At 25.9% G+C, this 17635-nt stretch overlaps 1 protein-coding gene across 1 annotated transcript in view; it reads right to left on the bottom strand.

Moving 5' to 3' along the window:
* Positions 1-369: 369 nt before the first annotated feature.
* The window catches only part of Tpst (tyrosylprotein sulfotransferase), a 141826-nt gene continuing 124560 nt past the window's right edge, over positions 370-17635 (bottom strand). Inside the window, exons 6-11 of the mRNA XM_074249626.1 lie at positions 5945-6078; positions 5714-5822; positions 5359-5553; positions 3476-3729; positions 3181-3378; positions 370-2181 (exon numbers count right to left, since the gene is read on the bottom strand). Of these exons, the coding sequence (XP_074105727.1) occupies positions 2064-2181; positions 3181-3378; positions 3476-3729; positions 5359-5553; positions 5714-5822; positions 5945-6078 (1008 nt within the window). The 3' untranslated portion in view covers positions 370-2063. The remainder of the gene's footprint in view (positions 2182-3180; positions 3379-3475; positions 3730-5358; positions 5554-5713; positions 5823-5944; positions 6079-17635) is intronic.

Genomic DNA, 17635 nt, shown 5'->3' with positions numbered 1-17635 from the left:
TACATTTCATCTCCATTTTAATATTAAGAATTTCAATGTTAGGACTAAAATTCAAATTTGCGCGCCTTTTCAGATTTACATATATTTTTATGCTTAAGATATATTTGACCAATCACGTTATGAATAGCTTGCTTACATGATATATTTTCATATTTTTCATCTAAATTATAAAAATGGATTCATTTCTATTTTAATATTGGGATTTGATTAAAATCTTGGCAAAATTGTTCAAGTGAAGAAATGAAGAAAAAAAGATGAAAATACACTTTATATTTTTAAATACGAATTCAAGTAATTTTTTCTATATATTTATTAAAATCTTCAAGAATAATCATTTGAATTGTACAATTTAATAAAAAAAACTTATTAATTAACCTAGAAATTCACTGCGCATGCGTCAGAAATTCTTTTATTAAAAGACTAACTTCAAGTGATTAAATAGCCAATACAGTCTTTCTAATTTTAAAGTTAACCAATGAGGAATCAGGATCTGTTTCTAGTGACTTTAGGCTAACTTTAATTGTGCCGTATATTCTTCACTAATAAAGGAACAAAATTTTTGTTTTGATAGGTAAATATAATCAAGTATTTACAGATTTATATTAAAATAATTTATTTTATCGTTAATGATATATAATATACTCATCAACATCGCTGTTATATAATTTTATCATGGAAAACAAATTTATATTATATCATGTTTACAATAATATTTAAACTAAAATTAATACATTTAATTATCAATAATTAATGGTTGAAAAGTTGAAAGCAAATCAATAATATTCTAAAAAAAAAAAACAATTAAATTATAACTTGGAATTTATTAATTTAAATAAACTTATCAATATAGTCTTAATTTAATTAACTAACACACATCTCTCATACACATTAATTATTTGTTATTAATAGACAAATATTAAATATAATTAGCTTAATATTTATATAAATGTATGTATTAATATATCTGTATCTGTTACGAGTTATTACTGTACATTTATATGCAATTAAAATAATAGATTAATTTAATTTTAGAATTTAAATCGACTTTGCTAGTATATTTATTTAACAAACAGTCAATAGTTTATCACGTAAAAAATTATTTATTCAATTAAAGCAAGAGACCCAATTATTGACACTTGCAATTTTTTTTTAATTAAAAATTACTGATGCCATAAGGGAACCATAAGGACGTATAATAAAAATTCTATTTTTTTTTCGAAGTCCAAAAAAAATTTTTAGTTTGAAAAAAAAATTTTTTTTTTGCATTTCTTCACGTTTTATAAGAAATTTTATTTTTTTTTTAATTCGAGGTGGGTCCCGGGAGCCATAAGGGCGTATAAAATTTTTTTTTGCATTATAAAATTTTAAAATAATTAGTTTTTTTTTAATATTTTATTTTTTTTAATTAGAATAAAATTGCAAGTCAATAACTGGGTCTTTTACCTTTCCTATTCAATAAAGTTATAATTTAAAATAAAATTAAAGTATGGCAACATGTTAGTGTTAATTAAATTTACATTAATTAATAATTACTCGTGCTTTTCTTTAATTTATTATTAAGCAGCCTGAGTAGATATCGATTGTTTTTGTAAAATCTAATAATTTTAAAAATAAATTAATTATCGATGATTCTTTACAAAATAATATTTCGTTTTTGCGTTAAAAATAGCACCTGCATTTTATAAAATTTACATTTATATTTCTTCAAGTTAATTAATAAAATGACTGCACAGAATTAAAATTCAATTTTAAAATAACTGGCCTCTATTTTTTTTAACTAAATTATTTCATTCATTTTTATAGATTTCTAATACTAGTAATTATCTATCAATACACAACTTATGAAGATAAACGTATACTCAAACAAACTATATCAGTTCAGGATCTTTTTAATAAGATCTGGAGATTGACCAAAAATATTAGATTAAAAAAGGCTTCTTAAGATTTATAAATCTCGTAGTCTTAATTCAGAAAATAATTTTTTTTTTAAATTCAATTATCGAATTAATTAAATATGAGTTTCAATATATATTATTTTAAACGCCTAACAAGAATTTTATTTGTCACGCATCGTTTGTCATTGTTGTAAAATCATCCTCGGGCGTAATCGATCCAGGAGTTTGTTGTTCCAAGGCGAATTGTTTTACTTTGGCCTCCCAAATGTCTTTTCTGACGAGTACTCTGTAATAAATAAACATTTTTAATTAATTAAAAAAATTAATATAAAAATAAATTCAAAAAATCTTGTTCTGTTATATTTATTTGAAGAAATAAATGAAAAAATCCCTTAACCAAAGAAGTAAGTTTTCACCAAAGCAGCGCTGCTGTCTTAGAATCTCTAGTCCGGTTCTGATTGGTCGGTAATAAAAGCGGGAATTTTTAAATTCTTAATTTTTTAATATCTAATATTTCAATTAAATAATTTTGAATTAGCGCAAATATTTTATGCAAATTTTTCAGTAAATTATTAATATTGACCAAGTAATTTTTCTGATTATACCGCCCCAGATTACACTGGTTATAATCCGAAAAAATATTCCGTATAATTTGAATTATACTTAGTAGAATCTTGGATTATATAATTTCTTCAAAAATTCTGATATTCAATTTTTTCTTTTTTAATTTATAAATATTTAAAAAAATTTTTTAAATATGTGAAAATTGTGGTAATCAATTTTTTTTTTGATTTTGCATTTATTTTTTAAATATATCAATAAAATCAAATAGAAATTTCGTTCAAAAAAATAATATATATTTTTTATCCATGCATTGCATTGTATTTTTTGAAAAATACACAAAAAAATGAACAATTTAAAAAAAAAATTAATCATCACAATTTTCTGAAATTTTAAAAAATAATTTACTAAAAAAGAAAAAAGTTGAATATCACAATTTTTGAAAAATTGAATTTAACCCTTAAACTTTACAAAAATTTAAATTATATATCGTTTAACAGAAATTCATTTTACAAGAAATTAAAATTGCTGAGAGATATAACTTTGTCTGTAAAAAGAATAAAATATATATATTATAAAAAAAAAAAAATTAATACGTATCGTACACGATACTTAAAAATAATATTGACATTAAATTACCGTGATAATTTTCTAGATTTACTTCACAGATTTATGTTGAATAAAAATTTATCGTAATAATTATAATAATATAAAGTAAGAATACCTTCTTGTATTATCGCTAACAACACTGTCGGGTGCTCCATAAACAGGAGGATTTTCATAAGGATTATAACCGAGCTTTGAAAGCATTGGAGCGATGTCTGGCATGTCCCTGACAACGTCGGTAGGAATTTGTCCAACCCACTTAGTCAAAGCCTCGAGATTCACGGGTTTTATAACTTGATCAGAAGAACGTTCAACTCTGTTACATAATAATAATAATAATAATAATATTAGTTAAAGATTCTTAGTGAATAAACAAGGAAATAATTAGATTAATTTTAAGGCGATTAAATTACTTAGATAGTGGAACGCCGCCGGGCTTGTTGATGAATTCCTCATGATGGAGGACGGACTCGTTCCAGGGCACATCGAGCCAATTAAGGATTTTCTTCATCCAATCACGTGGGTGGAGGACTAGTTGTTCATAAGGAACCATCAGGCATCGACTGGGACCCACTTCTTTGCATTGATCGTACATCAATGATATTGCGTGATTCCATCGCGTGAGACACTGTCTATACGACGATAAATCGAATCCAGTTATCGTTACCTATGGACAAAAATTTTCGGTTAAGCTAGTTCACTTGCGGCATGTATTATCTTATTTTTTATTTGCTAGGGTTACCATTTTCACGGACTATTTTTTATTTGCTTTTATTAATTGTTATTTTTGTTTATTTATTCTGGTAACAAATTAATTTGATTTTAAGGGTCATTCTGGTTTTTAGTTTAAAAAAAAAATTTTTTTTTTTACTTTCTTTGAAAGTATACAAAAAAAAATGTTCTTTAATTAAGTATATAATATTGAAAAGTTTAATATTTTTGATTTGAGTAGAAAAATTCTTGATTTAAGGACATTTTTCTTAATTTTTACTCGATTCAAGAATTTTTCGTCTTGATTCAAGACATTTATCCTCTTCAAAATTATATTCTTGGTTCAAGAATTATTTTCTTGAATCAAGTTAATTTTTTTTTCTGTGTATAATATCAAAGTATTTTATTAAATTTTCTAAGTAAAGAATTATTGTAACGGGTTCTTTTTCACGATTTCAAATTTTTGACCAAATAATTTCTTTTCCATATTAAATTTCACTCGGGACTTGGACAAATTTCCATTCTTTTAATTTCTTTTATGATTATTTTCTTTTGCTCGATAAACTCGCTTGGCTTCAAAATAATTTCTCACACTCATAAAAATTCTAAATTAATCAAACCTTCAATAACAATAATATTATAATATTATCTAAATAATACAATAGTGAAAATTAATAAATAATCGTCATAATAATTATTTCTATCAAATTTTAAGTGATTAATAAAAATAACAATAACTTATAATACCGCAATTAAACAGCCCACGTCACAATATCTATAAAAAATAATAAGTAGAAATACTTTCGTTATGCATCTTAAAATTAATTTTTAAATTAATCAATAACATTTTTGAGGAAATTTCTGAAAAATTTACTCATTAAATAATTATTAACATTTAATAGATTAATAAAAAATTTAACACTCTGAATTACCGGTATACACTTTACAACCGGTATATTTTTTACAAGTTTTAAAAATGTAACTTAAACATTAAGTTTTATGAGAAAATAGAGTTTTTATTTTATTTTACTTTACAAAAAGTGACGTTCAGATTTCAATAAAAATTTAGGTGATAAAAAAAAATAAAAAAATTGAACACTTTTCGTAATTAAAAGCACAGATTCAGAGCACATGACAGTAATAATTAATAAAAAAATCTTTCACAAATTATCTCTGTCTCTCTTTCTCTAATTGATTCAAAAATATTATTTTCAAAATTATTTTAAAAAATTTGTTCTTGGTTCAAGTGAATTTTACTTAATACAATGATTTTTCTACTTGAAACAAAATAATCAAATAATTTTTCTGCTAAAAAGTCATATAAATAATAAAATGCCTGTTAATTTCAGATTTATTAAATTAAAGTTTTTAAATGATCTAAAAGTATCAATTTGACCATTATTGACCGCCATCGCACGGTTGTTAATTTTAATTATTACAAATTACGCTTGATGGCGCTTTATTTGAAGAAATAAAAGAAGTGAAATTTATCCAAGTTTTTAATTAACTAACTTGGAAATAATTATTTCTGATCAAGGCTTGTAATTGCAACAAATAATAAATAATAAACAATAAAAAAACGAACCTTTCTGGAAATAATGGAATGAACGGTAGCACGGCCATCTCGAACCATAAATAAAAATTTAGCATTCGGAAATAATTCAAGTATATAAGAGCCCATTTTTAGCGTCAGGGGATCTTTATTGCACAGTCGGGGTGCTGGTTCACCGTGTCTTGCAATAACTTCTAAAGAAAATGCAGCAATAGCACTATCCAAAACCTGATGAAGAAAAAAATATTAATGAAAAAAAAAAAAAAAAAAAAAAAAAAAAAAAAAAAGATTTATTAATTAACAGGAGTAACCACGCGTTAATTATACGAATACACAAAGTTTTAACGAGTTTACTGAACTTATTGAAGTAATTAATTAATAAACTTGCCTCTTTAGATATACCGGCTTCTGATAAACGGACGTTTTCACGTTCTGATCTCAGCCAGTGAGACCGCATCTGGAGTATCCGGGGGATTACTCTTGTCTCCTGTCCACATCTGTAATAATTCATCAGTGTTATCATTTTAATTTATTGAGCGCTAAGTTTTAACGATAAACTGCTTATCACTCATTTCATAATGATCTAATTATTTTTTTCAAGAAAAATTATTTTTTATACCTCACGTCTGGATGAGCGTCTAACATTGCCCTCATTAAGGTCGTCCCTGATCGTGGAACACCACCGATAAATATTAATGGCATGTTGCGATCATAAGTATAAGTTTTTTTGTCTAATTCTCCTATGACGAATTTCTGTAACAAAAAGTTTATGATAAATTTCAGTGTAAAATTTATTCAAATAAAATTATCAAACAAGTTTACAATTTTATAGAGTTTTATTGAAGAAAGAAGAAAATTTACTCCAAGAAATACGGAAGTGTCTCGCACCAAGTTTACATTCATTCGCTTCGAAATAGATTTTTTTTTTTTTGCATTCATGACTGTATTGGTAATAAGCTGTTCTATATTTTATAACTATTTGTGGCTTACTGAAGAATATTTCTTCGTATTTAGCGATTTCTTTCTTAATAATATATAAGTAGAAAACGAAGGAAGAAATAAGCGCCACATGTTAAGTTTTAATTACGTAATTTCTTTATCACTAGAATTCAAATTTGAGCGCGTAAGGGCGCGCCTTGACTATAGAATTTGCATATATTTTTATGCTTATGATATATTCAACCAATCACATCACAAATAAATTGGTTTCACATACATTACATCTCTATTTTAATATTAGGTCTAAAATTCAAATTTGCGCGCGCAAGCGCGCGCTTGAATTTAGAGTTTGCATATATTTTCATGCTTATGATATGTTTGACCAATCGCATTATGAATAGTTTGCTTACATGATATATTTTCATATTTTTTATCTAAATTATAAGGTTGGAATTTGTGTTTGAATTCAGAGTTAGAATAAAAAAATGTGTTAAAATAAAAACATAGATGTTACTTTTCGAAAATAGCCATAGTGACGCTTTAGATGACGTCATAGAAGTCGTCAGTAAATTAACGTTGCAACAGATCAAAATAACAATGACTACTTGATCGTTCTCACAATTTTTAGTGCAGATTCACTTTGTCGTGGTACGAGATTAAGGGGGAACACCACTGTTTTCGGGAATTTTTTTGACAGGGAAAATAAAGGAATTTGGGGATCGGATTTTTTTTATTTTATTAAGGATACATTAAAGATTATTACCTTAAATTTTTATTAAAAAATATTTAATTATTACAAAGTTATTAACAATCTCGTAGAGCACTAGAAAAAATTTCCTCCTTTATAATCGGTTCGATAACTCAAAAACGGATCATCTGAAAATAAAAATCCAAATTGCTTTTCAATTAATAAGGATGTAGTTATCGTCGCACGTATGGAATTTTGAAAATTTTCATTTTAAAAAAAATGGCGACTGATTGAAAATTTTCTCACTATTTTTACTGTTTTTTATTTTTTTTCAAACCCGGCTAAAAAAATCTTTGAAATACAAATTTTTTAAATTCCGTATGTGCGACGATAACTACATCCTTACTAATTAAAAAGCAATTTAGGTTTTTATTTTCAGAGGATCCGTTTTTGAGTAATTGAATCGATTGTAGAGGAGGAAATTTTTTCTAGTGCTCTTACGAAATTATTAATAACTTTGTAATAATTAAATATTTTTTAATAAAAATTTAGGGTAATAATCTTTAATGTACCCTTAATAAAATAAAAAAAAATCCGATCCTCAAATTCCTTTATTTTCCCTGTAAAAAAATTCCTGAAAATCACCTCTTTTTTTCAATCTTCACAGAAGTGTTTCCCCTTAATTAAAAAGGTAAACATTTTTTTAAGGAGATTCAAGCGTAACTTATAAGTCAAAATAATGTTTACATTTTTTTTACTTTCAGTTTTTCCAATATTCGTCAAAATTCTTCATTTTAATTAAAAATAATTTGAACAATTTAATAATTGATAATTTTTACTTATTTAATAAAATAAAGTAAAAGAATGACAATGGTATTTATTACTTGCCGGATTAAATAAACAGATTTGGCAATAGCGCGTTTGATTATACCCATTACAGAGACGTACATGAGTGTATGAGTTAAATATTTCTCTCTCTGTAGCTGTATTTCTATCCTTTTCTTTTTTCTCAGCTATTGACACGACGTTGCCAAATCTTTATTCGAATAAATAGCTGACGATAAACGAGTTAAAAACATAAAATTAAACTTTAAATATTTCAAAAATTACATCGATAATGTATTATTATTAAATTTTTTTTATATTTTACAATAATCCAAGTTTTTTGTGTACAGTTTTTTATTCGTTAAAGTTGGGAGGTTAATATTTAAAAAAATAATTAAAGTATCGACTAAAGTTTGTCTGTTATAAGAGCCCGTGTATAAGGAGATAAAAACTGTGATTTTTGAAATTTAATATCTAAGTAACTAAATGATGAATCTTTTTAAAATTTTGGGATAAGATAAATGACGTATTTATTTATACGTCTACTTAATTTCAAAGCTCAAAATTGGAAATTATTTTTCACATTAGATTCGCTCGAATCTTGTTAAGTTTAATTAAGATAAAATCAGCCGAAAATAATTTAATTGAAATTTAACAAAATTAAATAAATAAAAATCTAATTACCGCTCGAAAAATTCAAGAAAGAAAGAATTAAGTGAATAGTTCGTTGACAAATGGAGACTGTATCTTATCAAGGATCAAATCAAGCTAATGACCCGCAAAGTACGTAATAACTGGTACTATTATAATATCAGTTTAATTACCGACACGTAGAGTTCTTGAGGCGGTAATTTACGGCGACTCAAGTCGATTTTATTACCGAATTACCCTGGTACGCGCTTTGTTCTCAAGTCGACGACGCAATTTGTACGTCATTTACCTTTCCCTTCTCGACGTCAATTTTATGCCAAATGCATATGTAGAGCACATAAGTGCTTGTAAATTTCCGTCAAGCATTTCCTCAATATGAGTAATATACACACTAACTACTGGCTTGTTATTGCGAACTACAGCGTGTCATGTGACTCTAACTAGAATGACATTTTGCATCTTTACGACTCTTCTCTTCTCGAATTATAGAGACGAGTTATTTTGCGCTAAGTATTAATTTATAATTCAAATCCACGATGAACATTTATGTCACTTTTGTAATATCTTTTAAATTTAAATTTTATTTTTTACATATAAATTGGTTACTTTAAATTCTTATTAGAGTATTTGTCATAAAATATTGCGGAAATTTTGTTTCTTATAATTTTTTTTAAGATAAAGGTCGCATTTTTATTAGTTCGATAAAAAAATAATAATGAAGTTGATATTGGGGTAGTTTGAGGGAAAAAATGTTAACTTTGCTTCAATTTGCCGATAGTAAGTTTAAAGTTCAGACGAATTCATTCATAAAAATTGTAATTAGTAAAATAAGTACGAAATAAGTTTGTAAAAAGTTTACATACAAATTATTAAAAAATCAAAATTCAATATTTATAAAAAAAATAGTAATAATTGATAAGAATAATGAATGAATTTTTATCATGTAACTTATACATGTAAAGGCCCTTATATAAACGGTCGCTAATCATATCAATTGCGCTAATTAAGCGCAATTTTTCTGATATATTTCTGATATATGTGTAAAAATATATACACAAAAAAAAATTCTTGACTTGAATTATTTTCTTAGTTCGAGAAATTTTTTTTTTCTGCACTGATAGAAAATTTATGTTGACTCAAGAGATATTTTCTTGATCTAAGAATTTATTTTGGAAGACAAATGATTATTTTGCTTTAAGAATTTCTTGTTTTGATTTAGATTTTCTTGGCTTGAGAGCTATATTATCTTCAATCGATATATTTAGTTTTTCAACCAAAATAACATTATCGTTTAAAAAACTTAAAATAATTCATCAAAGTATATTTCAAAAACTAAATAGTCTTTAATTGTTATAACGAAAAAAAATTATTCCTTGGAAATAAGTAAATTAATGACTCAAAAAAAAGCCATTCTTAACACAAGTCGGTAACATCTTGAATCAATGTTATCGCCTATCTTGAACCAAGAGACAAAAATTCTTGAAAGAAATATATCTATATCTAGTTTCAAGAATTCAAATTTTGAAGAAAAAAAGTTTCTTGAATCAAGATTGTTTTTCTATTAGTGTGTGTATGTACAACGAGATAAGAACTTAAAAAGTCAGACTATAAATCATTTAAAACACTTTTGTTTACATAAAAATGTCAATTGATTCAATATGATTAATGTTTTGCAGAGTTTAAGGAATCAATTTATTTTTAATATTTATTACTTTAAATATTACTTCTTGTTAGTTATAAAATTAGTTCTTGCATTAAAAAATTAGCATATATTCAGAATAAAAAATAAGAGTCGAGACAAAATGTACTTATATAGAGTAAAGTGAAATGAATTATGGATGTTTTGAAATGGCAAAAACGTAGTACTAGTTTTTTACTTCTAAAGTGGAGTACAAGACATCTGACGGAGGCTGAGGAGACAGAAAAAGATTCAACTGTGACCTGAGGTATGACAAATTTCAGTGCCGCGGGTATAAACGTGCAATATAATCCTAGACTTGTTACAACTCATACATCACTTAATTTTTTTATTTTATTTTACTCTCGCTCATCCTCCGCTTCTTTTCCTTTTAGTCACCCGCGTTTGGTTCCTTTTTTTCCAGTAACTATTTCTGTCTCGCTTTTCAATTCTTTTTTTTAAAATACCCGGCAACAAAGTTACGAGGAAATGAGTGCAAAATGCCAAAGTAGAAAACTTTTATTCGACAAATCAAATGTTCTAGTTTTTATATATTATTATTATTTTTCCGCTATAAAACTCTCCGTTTTAATGTTTGTTTTCTCAGCCGTAGTTTAATTAATTACTTTTTCTCGTATTGTTTCCCATTTTTCGTTTTTTAGAAAGAATTAATTATAGGTCGATTTTTTGGTATAATTCTACAAAATTCTAGAAAAATTCCATCGCTTAATCTATTGAAAGTAAGTTTTAAAGCAAATTCAGAACATAATCCATTAAAGGTTCATGCTATCGTAAAAAATAACTTTGAAAAAAATTATTGTTAAAATCATTTTCAATTTTTGTAACAAAAACTTTAAACTTAAAACTGAGGTTCAAACACTTCCGCACTGATAAAAGGATTTATTAACTATTAATAATTTAATTTATTCGAAGGCAATTATTTAATTTTTTAAAGTTTAACAAATATTTTTAACATTCAATAAATATTTATTTGGAAGGAAAATACATTTATTAACAGTTAATAAGAATTTTTTAATAGTTAACAAATATTTATTAACAGTTAATAAATATTTTGTTGAGTGAATTTGTTTCGCTTGCAATTTCATATGATATGAAGATTGTTTATAAATAAAAATCATCTTTATAAATTATTTGCATTAATTATATTACATTATAATAACGTTTATTGTAAAATATCAAATTCTATCACAGCTCATAATTATTTTTTATATTTTTAAATATTAAAAACGTTAATTGATTTAGTGAATAGAATTATTATCATGTATTTCAGCTATAGGGTTATAAAAAGTGTCAAAAGAAAATTGCTATTTTTGCTTTTTATTTTAAATAAATATTTGTTAACAGTTAACAAACATTCATTAACCATTAATAAATATTTGTTAACTGTTAACAAATATTTATTAACTTTTAATAAATCGTATTTAATAAATAATTTATTAACTGTTAATAAATATTTATTAACAGTTAATCCACTCTTATAATTTAGATGAAAAATATGAAAATATATCATGTAAGCAAACTATTCGTAACGTGATTGGTCAAATATATCAAAACATAAAAATATATGCAAATTCTAAATTTATGCGCGTGTTTGCGTGCGCAAATTTGAATTTTAGTTTAAAAAAAAAAAAGAAAAAATTTCACATGTAGAAAATTTTAAAAATTACACATCTAATTTTTTGTCATAATTTAGTTATTAAAAAATCCACTTTTATAATTAAGATGAAAAATATGAAAATATATCATGTAAGCAAACTATTCCTAACTTGATTGGTCAAATATATCAAAGCATAAAAATACATGCAAATCCTAAATTCATGCGCGTGTTTGCGCGCGCAAATTTGAATTCTAGTAAAGCTTATTAAATATAAACAAATCCTTCTATCAGTGCGCAGCCATTTTTTCTTTGTTTCATTGCAAAGACGCTCTGTCAGGCGTGCTACAGGTACTTTTTAAAAAGGCGGGAATCCCAAAAATTTGAAATGTTAAAAAATATAATTCCGATTAATAACAGCAAAATTTTCCGTTTATTTCGATTGACAATTCATTAAAATGACGCATAATTGAAAAAATTATTCAATTTGTCAATTAAAAGATAAAATCTCGGCATAATTCATATTCTTATCTTATCTCATACTTGATAAATTCCATTTTATCGTGTACGTGTCTGCTTATATATTCAAGCTTTATACATACAAACGATAAGATTACGGTTTGAACGTTAATCATCCGGGAAATCGATTCTGTAGCGAATAAAATTGGGAATTTCGACTTTATAAGTCCTTAGATTTGAGATAATTTCAAATATTTATCACCTATATTTTTTCTTCATCAGCTTACTTCCTCCTAAACATGAAATATAAAGAAAATTTCAAAACCTTTTTCGCTATTGTTGATTCTGAAGCTTAAAAAAATCCCGCATAACAATTTATAATTTTTTGGACGACTAAGCTGCTAATAATAATATTTCATCATTAACATTTGTCACTGTTACATTTTACTGTGTAATTTGTACCGTTAAATTATCACACACAGGCTCCTTTTTTTCTTGGTTAAAATTTTTTTCTCTCCACCTGTCTAAGGGTAAACCGCGTTGAAAATGAAATGAGCGATTTATCTCGTTGAGTAGAGAGATTTACTCTCAAGTTTGTTCCTCTCGTATTTTTCATTTTTTTTTCTTTTTTTCAATAAACCACAAGAATGTTTATATTATTTTTTCTCTTTTTTAACATTTACTAAATTTTGCCGACACGACAAATATTTACATTTTATTTTTCGACGATAATTAAATTAGTCTAGTGGAAAAAAATATTGATAAATGAAAATTGAAGTAATAGGAGACCGTTGCAGTCGCAGTAAAAGGTGTCAAAGCAACTGCGTTTGGAATTTCATCGTGTATAAAGCTTTCCTTTTAAACAGTATTACTTTGACAGTCTGATCGCGCATATATATGTATTTTCGCCTCTCCTGTTGCTCCTTTGTTAGCACTAAAAAATTGTTCACTGTTTTCCATTTACTTTTATTATCCCTTTTATACGTATATTCCCTTGGCTTTAAAAATTCACTGTTGCTAAATAAAAAACAAATTCCTTCTCATGTAACTTTTCTTTTGTGCAAACAAAATTTTTTTGTTTACTATAATTCATGTTTTTTATCCTTTTGCAATGATTAGACTACTTGTTTTACTTAAATGGGTTATTTTTGGTGGAGAATTGTAAAATTTAGTATTTTTTATAATTTTTACTTTCATTACGCATTTTAGTATGAGGATGTTTTGAGAAAAGGCAATGAAACAATGAATACGTCCACAAAAAAAAATAAAAAAAAAAATTTTAATGCAGCTTACTGCAAACATCGAATCAAATTCTTATTGGACAAATTTTTGTCAACCTTTTAAAATTAAAATTTTGAGTTCCGCTTTTAACAGCAGCTGTATTAAGGAATTTTCTGAGATATTTCGGGGTGAGAGGATTTATTTGATTTTCATAGAATTTTTAATAAGAAATTCAATTGGGCACTTCCGTACAAATTTTGAATTTTCAGCGAAAGTGCCCAAACTAAGCTTCTGTTAAAAAATTAATATTATAATCAATATTTTGTGATTGAACTTACACTTTATAATAATTCAATTAAAGCAGAATCGATTTTGTGATGGCAATAAATGTTATAATAGTGCATCAGACAATATAATGTAACTTTGTTTGAATTAATGAGTAGTCTCTGATCGATAATGTTAAATTATTTTATTGGAATAACTTTATACTTTATACAAGTTTAATTACTCTAGTCTCTATGAATTAAAAGCGCCCAGCTAAATTGAGGTGGCTAAAAAATTTTTGCTAAATTCGCCACTGAAACTGTAAACTTTGGAAATTAAGTTTTTTTTTTATCATTTTTGGGTAGAGAATTAAGTTCTGTAGCGAGTAATTGACGTGAAAATAACCGCTGATGTCAAAGTAACTTAGCGACAAAATCACCACAACAAAATCCGCCGACTGTTAGCCAGAATAGAAAAAAAGATAATTACGTTAAATAATATTCCTTTGAGAATTTTCAAGCTGATTCATATTCATGGTTTATTAATATAATTATAATTTGATAATAATACGCTGACGGTGCGAAATATCAACTGATTTAATTATTTAAAAATTATCAAATTTATCTGAAAAATATTTCTTCTCAAGTTTTATTTTAAATTATTTTTTTTTAATAGAATTCAGTAATAAAAAGTGATATTCGGCAGCCGAAATGGAAGTAGATTTCTTTCCTGTATACAAAATAGTAATGAAAATTCTAATGATCAATTAACAAATTATTAACTTACACTCAATTTTTTTCTATTCAATGATGAAAATTCACGACGTGAACAGTTATTTAATAAATTTAATTTTAGAAGGTCCTGGTTATGAATGTTCTTCTCGTTGTCGGTAATGGTTCAAATCATCCGTTAAATTTTTCAAAATTAGTGATATAAAACATTGTGATGTATAGTGAATACATTTAATTTGTAAAGTAATTATTAAATCTACAATAGGATTTCTTTACTCTAGTTGTGAAGGGGAAATTAAAAATAGAAAAATCCCATCTCTGTCTATGTAATGTCTACTAAAAATTTCATCAAACTATAACCTAAGATATATGATTTCTGGCTAAATTATAAAAGTGATCTATGCAAATCAAAGCTTATTAAAAAAGCTTTAAGATGAAGTTGACAGATTGTTTATAAATTTTTTTAATCAAAAATTTTATAAGAAATAATAAGTAAAAGTTTGAATTTTCATCATTTTCGCTTTATTCGCTTCGTATCATCAATACGTCAAGCTGAATTGAAAATCATGGCTTAGTTGTGTTTAGTTTAATCGTATTTGAAGAATCTTGATTAGTATTTTCATCAAATTTCTATCAATACGAAGTGGGTTTTTTTAAAGCAAAGAAATATAAAAAAAAAATGTGAAAATTGAATATTTTGATTTTTTTTAAAAGTTAATTTTTTTTTTCTTTTTAAATTGTTGACGGAAAACATTTCTAAGATTGACAAGAAACATTAAATTTTTTAGAAAATTTTTAATGAAAAATGTCAGTGATGAAAGTAGAGCCACCATTTTTCAGAAAAAGTTAATCTTATCAAAAAGTTCTCAACAGAAAACTAGTAAAGAAAAGCAGATTAAAGCAAAGAAAGTTGGTTATAATTGATCAGAACGATAATTGACGCCAGCGGGGGTTTATAAAACACCTGAGGGATTTTTCGTAGCTCAAAAAGTTTAAGGTGAGGCTAATTAAGTCTCATCCCGGTAATTTTATCGTGAAGTTTTTTTAGCACAGAGGATTCAAGTAGCCGGTATTTTTTTTCTTCAACGTGTAATAATTTTTTAGTGCTCTCTTTTTGCTATTAATATCGTCGCTCTCTTGACTTCACGTTTAACCCTCTCAGTGGGAATAGAGAACTTTACAGCAGGGTGAGCCGGTTAATAGTCTATCTTTCTTTCCCGACAAAGAGACGCGTACTAGTACCTACTTGTTCTAAGACTCAAAGTGCCACTCATATATGCTCCACCTCGAGTTTTTATTTTTTACTATTTTCATGTATAATTCAGCTCGGGTTACAATTCATTTAAAGCTTGGTAACTGCAAAATATTTTACACAAAAAAAAAAAAAATACATTTAGGCCAAAAAAAAATTTTACAAATTTTGACGCCGTTGGGACGCGAACCCTGTTCCTCCGATCATGTCTAATGTAAGTTTCACTCTTCGCCAACGTAATAAGAGTATTCTATAAAATTTGAAGAATTTAAGGAGGTTCGAGCGTAACTTATGAGTCAAAATAATGTTTACATTTTTTTACTTTCAGTTTTCTCAATATTCGTCAAAATTCTTTATTTAAACTTAAAATAATTTGAACAATTTAATAATTGATGATTTTTACTTATTTAATAAAATAAAGTAAAAGAATGACAATGGTATTTATTACTTGCCGGATTAAATAAACAGATTTGGCAACAGCGCGTTTGATTATACCCAATACAGAGACGTACATGAGTGTATGAGTTAAATATTTCTCTCTCTGTAACTGTATTTCTATCCTTTTCTTTTTTCTCAGCTATTGACACGACGTTGCCAAATCTTTATTCGAATAAATAGCTGACGATAAACGAGTTAAAAACATAAAATTAAACTTTAAATATTTCAAAAATTACATCGATAATGTATTATTATTAAATTTTTTGTATATTTTACAATAATCCAAGTTTTTTGTGTACAGTTTTTTATTCGTTAAAGTTGGGAAGTTAATATTAAAAAAAATAATTAAAGTATCGACTAAAGTTTGTCTGTTATAAGAGCCCGTGTATAAGGAGATAAAAACTGAGATTTTTGAAATTTAATATCTAAGTAACTAAATGGTGAATCTTTTTAAAATTTTGGGATAAGATAAATGACGTATTTATTTATACGTCTACTTAATTTCAAAGCTCAAAGTTGGAAATTATTTTTCACATAAGATTCGCTCGAACCTTCTTAAGTTTATTTAAGACAAAATCAGCCGAAAATAATTTAATTGAAATTTAACAAAATTAAATAAATAAAAATCTAATTACCACTCGAAAAATTCAAGAAAAATAGTGACATTTGAACAAGCTCCTGGTCCTTTTTTTGTCGGTATTCAAATCAGGCAAATATTGATTTTAATTTGAATAAAATGAAAACAAAAAGAGAATTACGCAGAACCGATGAGGTATTTTATATTTCAGAGTAGTAAAAATAGAGTTTAGGTCAGACCAACAGATAAACTGAGGGAAATATCGGAAATATGTATACCAGACGGTAGTAAAGTATACTTTATATTTAAATGGAAAGTCGATCGATTGGAATTACTGTTGACCTTACAAGGCTAAAAGGTAAGAGATGACAATTCTTCGGAAAACTACCCCATTTGGAAACCTTTGCAGGTCGATGGATAAAAATCTCGAGTACTATGCCAATGTTAAAAGTCTTGTATGTCATCGCCAATTTTATTGCAGACCTACTGTTGTTGTCAAGATTTGTTTATTGCCGCGTTTTCTTATCAAATCGTAGGACAAAAATTTTATAAATGCTTCTATTTCACGGTGGATTTACGATGTCTATTCTATGAGTCGTAAAAGTCAACAAATTGAATAAAAATTTCGGTATTATCAATTTTTTTTATTTTTCAACGTTTGTTTAATTTTTTTTTATCGGAAATTTGAGTTTTTTGAAAAATTTTTTTGCTTGAAAATAGTTGTGAATATTATTTATATAGATTAAAACATTGCAGAATCCATTTCTATTAATATCATTTTTTTTACTTAAAATTTATCAGTAAAAAAGGGGAAGGAACACAACCAGTGTGACAGCCTAAAAAAAAAAGGCGATTTTTGGGAATTAAAATAAAAAAACTCCTGTATGAATTGTTTTAAAATTTTAAGGTTATAATGATACATATTTTAAGAATATATAGTAAAATTTTTGAAGAAAAAAATTGAATATTTTC

This window comes from Cotesia typhae, unplaced genomic scaffold (assembly GCF_013202065.1).
Source record: "Cotesia typhae breed Kobodo isofemale line unplaced genomic scaffold, CoteBio_Ctyphae contig_50, whole genome shotgun sequence".
NCBI classification, from domain to species: domain Eukaryota; kingdom Metazoa; phylum Arthropoda; class Insecta; order Hymenoptera; family Braconidae; genus Cotesia; species Cotesia typhae.
Note: the sequence above shows the minus strand (reverse complement) of the source record. Positions and strands in the feature narration are given on the sequence as shown.